Source organism: Ctenopharyngodon idella, chromosome 21 (assembly GCF_019924925.1).
Source record: "Ctenopharyngodon idella isolate HZGC_01 chromosome 21, HZGC01, whole genome shotgun sequence".
Lineage (NCBI taxonomy): Eukaryota > Metazoa > Chordata > Actinopteri > Cypriniformes > Xenocyprididae > Ctenopharyngodon > Ctenopharyngodon idella.
In genome coordinates, this window is record NC_067240.1 from 5,328,389 (window position 1) to 5,340,941 (window position 12,553).

The 12,553-nt window shown below is 36.2% G+C and overlaps 1 protein-coding gene across 1 annotated transcript; it reads left to right on the forward strand.

The window, feature by feature from the left end:
- Positions 1-378: 378 nt before the first annotated feature.
- On the forward strand, positions 379-12,326 carry tbca (tubulin cofactor a). The gene is made up of 4 exons (XM_051878052.1): positions 379-594; positions 7,658-7,763; positions 9,043-9,129; positions 12,005-12,326. The coding sequence occupies exons 1-4, from the start codon at positions 542-544 to the stop codon at positions 12,083-12,085; spliced, it is 327 nt and encodes a 108-aa protein (XP_051734012.1). The 5' UTR covers positions 379-541; the 3' UTR covers positions 12,086-12,326.
- Positions 12,327-12,553: the final 227 nt, after the last annotated feature.

The window sequence follows — 12,553 nt, forward strand, 5'->3', positions numbered from 1 at the left end:
GTCTGTTTACATATAGGTCTGTTAAATGTGTATTTTAATTATTAATAGTAGCAACGTATGATTTAACCTACATGTAGGCCTAATATGAAAATAACAGATTCAGTAATAATCAGTAGTAGAATAAGAATGACATTATACCATGTAATACTATGATACCTTTATATATATACCATAGCACTAAATTCATATAAGCTACTGTGATATTTACATAACCTGTACAATTAAAAAAACATAATAATATAACAATGATACCCGTATGTTAACTTTTTTAGTGTATTATTTCATTATTTTTATCACCCGTTGTGGGCAAACATAAATATAAATTGCATTATAAAATGTACTAAAAATAAAAACGGAGTTGATCTTTGAACTGCTGTCACATGCTCTGTTTTATCTACGCATGCGCACACTTTCTGCTGTGTGTTGGTGTGTCACTGTGCTATCAGGCTAATCTCAGCCGCGCGCTTCTCTTGTTACTATCTAATTGTTAACATATTTACCCTCTTTTCCTTCCGTTTTACTATTTCAAACAACACGGACAATGGCGGATCCAAGAATACGACAAATAAAAATCAAGACCGGTGTGGTTAAACGGTAAGAAGGCTGAATAATCAGATTTCTTTTATGTGCGACGGTAAGGCCGCAGGTTCACCGCGCCATTCGACAGGCATACGCAGCAGATGAGTGAGCTCTTTGGCAGAGGCTGTAAATATAGTCCGGTGCTCTGACAGCTGCAGTAACATTGTCCAGATGTCAATGACTCCGGTCACTTTCGGTGCAGTGAAATCTATGAATGTTATGTAATTAATAAGTGTTATTTGTTAGTTTGTATTTGTGTGTTATGAGTCCAATAGACCAAAGTATAAGTAGACAAGTAGTCAAAATAAGGTATTGAATGAAGAATAGCAGGCTTTGTTAGTGCCATGTGTAATAGATATTTATTTCTGTATCATCTGGACTATAATAAAAGAAAACTCCGTTATGCTGCTTGATATTGCAAATGCAAACTATTACTTGTCATATTATTTTAATTTATTATCGTAATCATACACTAGTTTGTAGCTCAAATTATTTTACCATTTACAGCATTTTATCTATTTATCTATCTACACACACACACACACACACACACATACATATATATATATATATATATATATATATATATATATATATACCATATTCATATAAATCATATTTACTTAGATATATTGTATAAATATGTATATTTTTGTTAAATTAAAAAAGAAATAACGTAAAAGTCATATAAACCCAAAATACTTGCATAAAGTGTGTGTATGTATGTGTGTATATATATATATATATATATATATATATATATATATATATATATATACACACACACACACACACACACACATGTATAGAGAGAGAGAGAGAGATTTTTTTTACATTATTTTTGAAGTTGACATGAAAAGTGCAAACTTTATAGCATCAGATATGACCTGTGACATATGATCACATTGACATTGATTATTTTTGGTTTGTACGACTGACAGTCCCCAGTAAGACCAGAAGCACTTAACAAATGTTAGACTCGTATTAAAGTTGGTCATTTGTGTTCTGCGAGTGTCTCTGTTCTTGCCTCATCCTCTCTTCATCCCCTCCTTTTCTCTGCTCTCCCCTCCAATCCCCACCTGACTGCTGTTTGCATTGATTGACCAGATGAGGGCCTGATTGAGATGGGCCTGTTTGATAGGGCTGGTAATGGAAGTGTGGGAATGATTCTCAGTGGGATTGAGAAAGAGAGAGGGTTAGGAAACAACTCGCACACCATGCCAACACAGAAGACAACATCGTAATGAGCCGCGCCACGATAAGAACCCAACGTTTGGTCTGTCAAACTCAGCTGATGTTCACATGAGGGACCAATCACGTCTTGGTGTCTGAATTCATTTATGCTGAATTTGCTTATTGCATCGGCACCGTTGGTGTCAATTGATTGTTTTATGATGGAACATTCCTGCTGTTAGGCCCAGCGACGGCAGACACATCGTTCGTGTCTCTTAGACATGTTTTTTCTGGATTTCCCATCTGTTTTTGGCTCTCTGTGTGGACGGTCCAGCCTTCGTATCGATTAGAACGGTGCGAGTTGCTTTGTTTTCTTTCAGCTGGGTCTTTAGGTCCTATAGATTTCTCTCAGATTTCTCTCCCCATGCGAGTGCAGGCCTCTGTGGTTCACTCAGACCGGGGCTTCTCCGCTTCAGGTCAGATAATTGATTTTGTCCACCTTTGAACGCTGTATTGCTGAATTGCATTTCTTCATTTGTCAGGCCTGTGAGGTGTGGGCTTCTTGATGGTCACCTGGTTTACTCGTTTTAAGTCTGTTTGTATGTTTGCTCTAAGCTTGGCCTCTATGTAACTGTGTTTTTCAATGAATGCTGAAATAGAAAGCATGATTCCTGATACTGTCAATATAGGACAGAATATCATTTTTGATGTTGAGATACATTATTCTCTGGCTCTTCAGAATATGGAGCATTTACTTTTTAATGTCCATCTTCTGACAAAATGCAGAATTCAAGCCAGAATTCAAAACAGTAGTAGAGCATGGTGCTTGCAACGCCAAGGCCATGGGTTCGATTCTCAGGGAATGCAAAAAGTGAAAGTGTCTACCAAATGCTTAACTGTAAATGTGCGTTATCCGTTGACAAGGCTGCCAGAAGATTTTAGGAACTGACACATAATTGGGCAACATTAAAGGGATAGTTCACCCAAAAATGAAAATTCTGTCATCATTTACTCACCCTCAAGTTGTTCCAGATCTGTATAAATTTATTTGTTCTGTTGAACACAAAGGAAGATATTTTGAAGAATTTTGTAACCAGGCCGTTTTGGGGCACCATTGACTTCCATAGTAGGAAAAAAAATTACTACGGAAGTCAATGGTGCCCCAAAACTGTTCAGTTTTCCACATTCTTCAAAATATCTTCCTTTGTGTTCAACAGAACAAAGAAATTTATACAGGTTTGGAACAACTTAAGGGTGAGTAAATGATGACAGAATTTTCATTTTTGGGTGAACTATCCCTTTAAAGGGTTAGTTCACCCAAATGAAAATTCTGCCATAATTTCCTCACCCTTATGTCGCTCTAAACACCTAAGACTTTAGTTCATCTTTGTAACACAAATGAAGATATTTTTGATGAAATCTGAGAGCTTTCTGTCCCTCCATTGACAGTCTACGCAACTACCACTTTCAAGCCCCAGAAAGATAGTAAAGACATCATAAAGTACTCCATGTGGTTTAACCTCAGTTTTATGAAACGATGCGAGTACTTTGTTTGTGCAAAAAACAATTTACCACTTAATTTACAAAATATAAATCTCCAACAGTATGTTTTAAACCACTAGAGTCACATGGAGTACTTTATGATGTCTTTACTATCTTTCTGGGGCTTGAAAGTGGTAGTTGCGTAGACTGTAAATGGATGGACCGAAATCACTCGGATCTCATCACAAATATCTTAATTTGTGTTCTGAAGATGAACAAAAGTCTTGTGGGTTTGGAACGACATGAAGGTGAGTAATTAATGACAGAATTAAATTTTTGGGTGAACTAACCCTTTTAATGTTAAAAATCTCAAAATGGCCAAAAATCAGACGTTTGACTGGTCAGGCTAATATATTGTGGTGGGCAATATATTGGTTAAAACTATATACTGCACTTTAGGGAAAAAAAAAATAAAAAATATATATATATAATTTTTTTTTTTTTTTTTTTTTTTTTTTTTACAGAAAAATCCTGCAGTAAAAACCTATTAATTGTTATCTTAACATATATGGTGAAACATTGTAAAAGGTTTAACATCACATTATATGTAATTTTACAGTACAAAACTGAAATTTGTTTTTTTCCGTTTTGTGTTTTCTGTTTTACCACCTGTATTATGGTGGTTATCACTATGTTTTAAGGTAAAAGGCAGATTTTCATAGTTCAAGTAGATTATTAAAGGGTTAGTTCACTCTAAAATGTAAATTCTGTCATTAATTACTCACCCTCATGTCGTTCCAAACCTGTAAGACCTTCGCTCATCTTCAGAACACAAATTAAGATTTTTTTTGATGAAATCAGTGAGCTGTCTGACCTCTGATAGACTGCAACGTTATCACCATTTCAAAGGTCCAGAAAGGTACTAAAGACATTGTTAAAATAGTCCATGTGACTACAGTGGTTCAACCTTAATGTTAGGAAGCGACGAGAATACTTTTTGTGCGCAAAAATAACGGCTTTATTCAACAATTTCTTCTCTTCCCTGTCAGTTTCCTACATTATTCACGTAGTAAGCACAGTGCAGCACTTCTACGTCATAACGCCGACTCATTATTGGCCGGCACCTGCGTTAGCATCACACACATGCGCCGTGCTGCTCACGTGTACGGCATCGGCCAAAGTGAAGGAGAATGACGGAAGAGAAGAAATTGTCGTTAATTTTGTTTGTTCTTTGCGCACACAAAGTATTCTCGTCACTTCATAACACTAAGGTTAAACCACTGCAGTCACGTGGACTATTTTAACAATGTCTTTTCTGGGCCTTGAAAGTGGTTATAACGTTGCAGTCTATCGGAAGCCAAAAAGCTTACAGATTTCATTAAAAATATCTTAATTTGTGCTCCAAAGATGAACAAAGGTCTTACGGGTGTGGAACGACATGAGGGTGAGTAATTAATGACAGAAATTTCATTTCTGGATGAGCTAACCCTTTAATAGTGCTGTGATGTGGTCACCCTTTCCACCAATGACAGCTATTCTTCTTGCACTGTTTGGTGATGCAAGTCTATGAAGAGTTATCCTGAGGTGATGTGTCAATGCTAGAAACTGTTGTACATGTGTATGCTTGTAATGTCAGTTAATTACCACCTTCAGGTCAAGCCCCTCTCATACGGCTACATCCCACGTTTTCAAAAGCCTCAAGTGGGTTCCTGAAACGCCCTATGAAGAAGTGGTCGAGATCTCATGCCAAATGTTGTCAGCTCAGTAGTGTTCTCTGCTCAGCCTCGGTTTTGAAGCATTTAGGCCAAATGTTTCAAAAAACATCCACTTTTCACCAATATATTCATCCAGGAAGAAATGAGCTATTTTTACAGAACTTTCTCTCCGTCTTGGCCTTGACAACTGGATGGCGTTGTCTGAACGAACCGCCAGCCAATTTTGCATCTTGCCGTCTTCTCTGTCTTCAACCATCCCTTTCTACCCTTCACTTGCCGTTTTCTTTTTTCTTTTCTTCTTCTTTTTGGTGATGTATTCCAGTCAGTGTTTTCTGGCCTAGCTCAGCGGATGCACTTAATAAAATGACAGACGTAATTTGCTTTTGTCACCGGGTCTCGCCGCCGGCCCGCCGCCTCAAAAATACAGTATTAGAGGGGAGAGAATGTGTGTGTCGAGTCTAATTCTTTTCTCTATTTTCCAGAGAGATGCTTTTTCCATTAAGCTGAAGGAAGCAGCCCTGGCAGCCCCATTTACAGCTGCCCAGCTCCGCCCCTGCTATAAGCAGCTCCCACATCACCCTGCAGAAACAAGAAATTAACATCAGCATGACACTTTTTCATTAGCCTGTCCCTCACTTTTATTAGAATTATGCTACACCCCGATCTTTCCACCCCTCTGGCTTCCTTGCTGGTTGCACCCCCCATTCCTTTTCCCGTGGTCTAATTTTTGCGCGCGTGTCAGAGAAAGCCTTACCTTGAGCATATGTAGAGAATTGCACCATGGCGTCGTGATTGAAGCCTGTTAAAACCGGCGTAATTGACGTAAAATATGACATATTGTCACAGGCGGAGACGGATCTTACGGCAGGCGGCCCGGGCTGGCAGCATGTTTGATTAATGGAGAAGCGTCTCATGCTCTCCCTCTTTTTTTCCTCGCTGTCTAACACACACACACATACACAGTTGATTTTATGAAAAATGAATTCCGCAACGCCATGTCGTCCCGACAAGCGAGCAGGCCACAGACGGAAAGCGGCTATTAGCTAGAATCATTATCAATAGTGATATTTTCAAACTCCATTACGGCAATCAGGCCGTGAATTTATTCAGTGCGTTTAGTTCATTTGGCCATAATTGATAAATAATCAAAATTTATCAATGTACTCGCACTGCGTTTTCACTAACAATCAAGCAAAAGTGGCCCATTTGCCACCTGACTTAGTCCAAATTAGGGACTAAATTGATGATCAGTTAATCCTAGTAGGGGCAGTACAGTGTCTTTGTGAGTGTGTGCGATGGAGAGGGAGACAGATGCGGTTAAAAGACAGATTAGCGTAGCGATCAGGATGTAGCTGATGCAGTTTTGCACTGTGGCTAACAAGTATGCAGCTTTTCTGAGATTGACAGTAGATAATCATTATGGAAGAGAGAATTGGGAGTTAGGAAATGTTGGGATAGAGACTGTTTACAGTAAGATACAGTAGAATGAATTAGTGTTTGTTCATGGGTTGAAATTATGTGGGGGATAAGAAGTTTGTTAGGGCCTTGATGTTTCATTTTGTCTAAGTTTATGTTGTTTCAAAGATAGCTAGTGATTTTTTTTCTTTTTCTTTTTTTATATAGACTTGAGATATAACTGTATAACTGAAATCTTTTATCATGCTATGAGGCGTTTTATGACGCTGTAGCAGTATATATCACAGCATAGTATATGCTGGAAATTCAACAAAAAATATTTTACATATCACATAACCATTTTGTAATTATTTCCCCATTTGTGCTCTTTTTTTTATTTTATTTATTTATTTGGTGCAACTTGATAAATACCAACATTAGCAAAGTATAAAACTGCTGGCTTCGGGATAATAGAACTTCTAGTTTCTCCTTGTGTAGTGAGTTTTAGTAGTGTGCAGTAAGTACAATACTAAAAGTTTGGGATTGGTAAGAGTGTTTTAATATTTTTTGAAAGAAGTCTCTCATGTTCACCAAGGCTGAATTTATTTGATCAAATAAATTTTAAAAATGTAATTTATTCCTGTGATGAAGCTGAATTGTCAGCATCATTACTCTAGTCTTCAGTGTTACATGATCCTTCAGAAATCATTGTGATATGCTGATTTGCTACTTGAGAAACATTTCTTATTATTATCAATTATCAAACTGTTGTTCTGCTTACTATTTTTGTGAATACTATGTTTCAGGATTCTTTGATAAATAGAGAAAAAAAAGTTCAAGAGAACAGCATTAATTTAAAATAAACCTTTTGTAACATTATAGATGTCTTTATTGTCATTTCTGATCAATGTAATGCATCCTTGCTGATTAAAAGTATTCTCTTAAAAAAAAAAAATAAAAATCTTCAAACCCCGAACTTTTGAAAGGTAGTGTATTTGTTCAAATTCTGCAATATTGTCTACATCTCACTTGTAATCTTTTTATGTATATTTCAGCCTAATTAAAAATTGTTTAAATTTCTGTCAAATCGGTTGCAATTAAAAAGATGTGAAACTTCAGGACATTAGAAGTTGATTCTCTGGTTTTGGTGTATGTAAGTGGCTTATTTGTATTTTGAGAGCTCTGCAAGTTAGCTAGTTGTTTGACTTCATGGCAGTAAATTCCTGACAACATTGGTTGGACAAATAAGTACCGAACTTTTTTCAGTAGAACTCACCCCTCTCCATTGTTTTCTCTATCTCTCTCTCTCTCAGTTTGGCCAAAGAGGAGGTGTTGTACATAAAGGAGGCAAAGCAACAGGAAGAGAAGATTGAGCGTCTCAAGGCGGAGGCAGGAGACGAGTATGTAATCAAGAAACAGGTAAGAAGAATAAACCACCTAAAACAACACACAACCTGATGAGACTCACTCATTTAAAGGACCAAAAAAGTACTATGATTGGGGTTCAGAACTGAGGAAATTCAGTGTTTTTTTTTTAAAACTCCAGTCAGGGACACATTTACTTATTTTTATTTAAAAATATTTGCATGTTTCTGACAGACAGCACATTTCATTGCGCATCATATGAGATGTGTTGGTCTTGCATTTTTTTTTTTTTTTTTTTTTTTTTTTTTTTTTTTTGCTTTGGTAGCTTAATGTGAGAAATATTCCACGTGTCAACAACAAAAAATACTTCAGGCATCCTAGATAAACTTTCGATGGTAAATATTCCACAGAAGTGAAAAAATCACTTGCATCACTTACATCAGAATTCTGTAACGTTTATTTAAAGCTGATTATGTAAGGAATAATATCCCTGAAAATAATTGCACACCTCTCAAGCTTTCAACAGCCCTGTAGTATAAATTATCAATAAAGTTACCAGCCAACTGGTCAATTTTAGTCACATTTAGCACTTTGTAAGAGTTAATTTTCCCCTCTGGATGTAGAACATTCTCCGACTGTAAAGAGAGTAAGTCGTCAGAGTTAATATCTGAACGCTGGTACCGGTCAGTTGTTCTGCCTTAAAAGGAACAGAGCTGATTCAGTATGGCAGCGCTGTGGGTGAGATCAGGGTTAGTTTATGTGCTGATGCAAAATTAATGATGTTATGTAACTTTAGAGGAGTTTTGTAATTAACAACACATGCTACCAATTTAGAGAATCTCAAGGAGTAGTGGACCATGTTCTCTCTCTGTCCTTATTCTCTACTTCATCTTCTCTCCGGAGTGAATGCCTATCCAGCTCTGTTTTAAAGGGATAGATCAGACAAAAATGACAGTCATGTCATGATTTGTTCATCTTCATATCTGATGACAGAGTTGAGGGTGGGGTCAGGTTAGTTCACCCAAATATGAAATTTCTGTCATTAATTACTTACCCTCATGTCGTTCCTCACCCGTAAGACCTTCGTTCATCTTCAGAACACAAATTAAGATATTTTAATGAAATCCGAGAGGTTTTTTTTTATCCTCCATTGAAAGCAACGAAATTACCATCATTCAATTTTTGGGTGAACTTACCCTTTAAAGTAATAGGCACAAAAGTGCTCTCAATCTCAGAGAGGATGTTGTTTTCTAGCTGATGTTTTTATGTGAAAGAATTCTTCTGTTTTTGTAATAGTACAAAGCCAGTAAAATCTCTTAAATGTCTTAAACAGTTGGAGGTGTTGCAAGAGTCAAGAATGATGATCCCAGACTGCCATCGTCGTTTAGCTATGGCCCACGCTGACCTACAACAGCTGTTGGTGAGAATATCAAACACACACACACAAAAAGTTTTAGGTTTGTCTTATCTAGTGTTCATTTTGTCAGCTATATTTTTTTTTTAGTTTTAGTCCTTTGTCAAATGTACTTTGTTTGTATCATATTTAGTTTTTGTTTAGTCAAGTTTTAAATGTCTGGCCATTTTAGTCTAATTTTAGTCAATGAAAACTTGATGAAAACAATGAAAACATTTTCGCCATGTTGCATAATGGTTAAATTGATAATTATGATTATTTTGCTCAATTATAATCGCAACGATTGTTCTCATGGTTGCCAGATCGCATAGATTAAGTAAAATACAGAGGAAAAAATGTGTCCTTTTAACAGAAAAGCTCTGATTGGGTGATTTAAGCTTGTGATATCTGGCCATGCAAACATGAAAGCTCATAGTAGAGGCTCATAGAGCTGTCTGTAATATTTTGTCTCTTTTTTTCTACAAAAATAAAGAGCTTTTGGTAAAGTTTATATTTTTTAAATACATTTCTCGTCCTTTTTCGTAAATGATACTGCTTCTTAATACATCTGCATTTTACAGCAGCATTTACATTACTTTTAATTAACATCGTTTCAAGTACATGTTGCTTTTTTCTGTTAAAGTAGCAGTTTCTGTTCATATTTGTGACATTCAAATTAGGGTTGTCAAAAGTGCCAACTTCGGTACGAAGTCGGTACTGAAATTTAAAAAATGTGATGATACCAGCATTTCCCCCTAGCATTTTGAGCGCTGTTGAGCGGATTCTTAAACACTTCTGATTGACCAATGTGTTTATGAGCTTAACAGATATGTCTGTGATTGGCTACAATGATCAACGCTTCAAATACATGTTGTAAATAGACATCTTTGATGCTCTTCAAGCGCATAAACACAATTGCCAATCAGAGGTGTTTAAGAATCCGCTCAACAGCACTCAAAATGCTAGGGGGAAATGCTGGTATCATCACATTTTTTTTAAATTTCAGTACCGACTTGGTACCGAAGTTTGTAATTTTGCTAATTTTCTTCAATTTTTGGCTGAAAACCAACAACAAAAAACACTTTATACCATTTTGACAATTTTCACATTAAAAAAAAAAAAAAAAAAAAAAAAAAAGTTTTCAGTGGCTAAAATGTCTGTGCATCCCGACCAAAAATGCATATACAGTTTGTCTTCTCACATTGCTAGCCTTGAAAAGGATTAGCCATATAAAGAAGTAATAACAATAATTCATATTGTCTAAAAAAAAAAAAAAAGGTATTCATCAACTGAATATTGGCAAAACAGGTGTTTGGATCAGTTCTAAGCACAGGGCATCGTGACATGGCAGGTTTATGTGTGTGAGAAAGATGTCTGTTCATGAGATATGCACTAGGGAGACAGTGCCATCCGTTTCCTGTTTGTTGACATTTAGAGGAAGTACAGGATTACAGGGGTCACATTAATTAACAGAAAACAGAGAGATGAAATGAAAAGCTGTAATGGTACAGGTGCATTTTACAGGTGCGCTCCTATTAGTGTGTTTTAATAAAAATGGTTTCCAAATCCCCTACTATTTTGTGTCAGTATAAAACTTGCTGTCAGGTGCACACCAGCTCACTGAGGCACACACACACACACACACACACACACACACTCACACTCACACTCATTTCAGTTCATTAGTAATGTTGTCACGGCAATGGCCTCCATAGAAACCGTCGTCGATCGATTAGCATTGATATGACCTACTCCTCTCACTGCCTCCATTACATTTTCACACTGTGTTATGTGTGTGTTTGTTTGTCTGAGGTGGTTGTGTGTGAATATCTGACCGGTTCACTGAGTGGATTAGCTGTATTTGGTGATGTAGTTAGTCTCTCTCATTGTATTACTGTGACCTGATTTACTAACTGCAACTGGATGGAAAACTCCCACTCAATTCAGCCTCTCTGTACACTTAAGGTTTGCATGTATTTTATGTGATTTTAAGGCTGTTATGACTTATATATTTCATTAAATATTTGATGACTAAAATTATGCAGTTCATCAAGAAATCTGAGGTTTGGTTCAATCAGATTCTTTAATATGAATTATATATATTTTTTTAAATATTATTTTTTTTTAATCTGAAAATGTCAATATTTTGGAAAAGATATTGTGTAATACTTAAGGTGTTTGCACACTGAGTCCGTACTTTTCGTGTGCGTTTTTCTGTATTTGTCACGCACAGAAACCTTGCACACTGAGTCTGTTGCGTATAGCAAAACAATACAAAATGGAGTCTTCAAGCAGTGAGGATGATTTTGTTGTCCTCTCTCTTCTTAAAAAGAGAAAAAGAAAGAGGAAATATTGAGTCCATCCAATCCTGAGATTGCATAGAAAGGAAGGAGAGTTCCACCTCCTTAGCAAGGAGCTGCGGGATTATCACAATAATATCGTATCGTGATATGTATCGAATCGTGACATGAGGGTATCGTTACACCCCTGCTAAATAGCGAAACATTTAATACATGTTTTGCGATAGAAATGTTAAACAACAGTAATAACCAGTAATGCAAACTAGATGACTTTTTTTTTTTTTTCTCAAATATGGCCATTTTGAATTGAAAATAGGCGTTTATATGATTCATGTAGTTCCTAACAGAGCATGATGAGACACTTTTGCATTTTTGACACATTAGGCATACATATATGCATATTTTAATGCAAGTTAATTCAAATATTATTTGCAAATAGTTCAAAAATGTTTATTGTCCAACTAGAATTAGACCTAGAATTTCCTTCACTATTTTGTTGATTTATGCTTTATAAAACATTGGTCCCCCCACTCAATGTTCAAGACGTGGTTATGGCCTTGGTCTGGATAGTGACTTTAAAACTTTTTATTTTTTTATTTTAGGAAACAGAAGAGGAACTGGCTGAAATGGAAGAATACAAGGAGGCCAGAACTGTTTTAGAGTCAGTCAAGCTGGAAGGATGATGGACACAAATGAACAAACACCTACAGACGCTAACGTACACACCGACATCCCAGCTGTCCATTCCATTTCCTCTGACTTGTTCAACATTTCAGAAGCAAGGCGATGTGTTTACTGATTGCTTATGTTTGCATTTCCTTGATTTTTGTATTGATTCATAATTTAATGCCACTGTTTTCCCCCAAGCCTTCTGTGATTAAATTTACACAATCATGAAATAAAGTTTCTTTTTATTATTTCAAACCCCTCTATTTCATCATTGACTATATAGGAAAACTTAGCTAATATTAAATATTCATGTTTTTGCTCAGCTCTGTATCTCCAGTCTATTACAGTATTTTACCTTTATAGATTATAGTGACATCTTTAATTTCATGTAAGCCTTTCACATTTATTCCTGCTGCAGGTGCTTGTTGTTAAAGACTACACAAAGCTTAATTAATATGTAAAATGCGGGCTTGAGTTATCAT

Bases quoted from the DNA above. Each gene is read 5' to 3' on its own strand.
- tbca (XM_051878052.1), top strand. From the start codon at position 542: ATGGCGGATCCAAGAATACGACAAATAAAAATCAAGACCGGTGTGGTT. The intron at 7,764-9,042 runs GTAAGAAGAATA...TGTCTTAAACAG, and splicing joins AGTATGTAATCAAGAAACAG to TTGGAGGTGTTGCAAGAGTC. The intron at 9,130-12,004 runs GTGAGAATATCA...TTTTTATTTTAG, and splicing joins CTGACCTACAACAGCTGTTG to GAAACAGAAGAGGAACTGGC.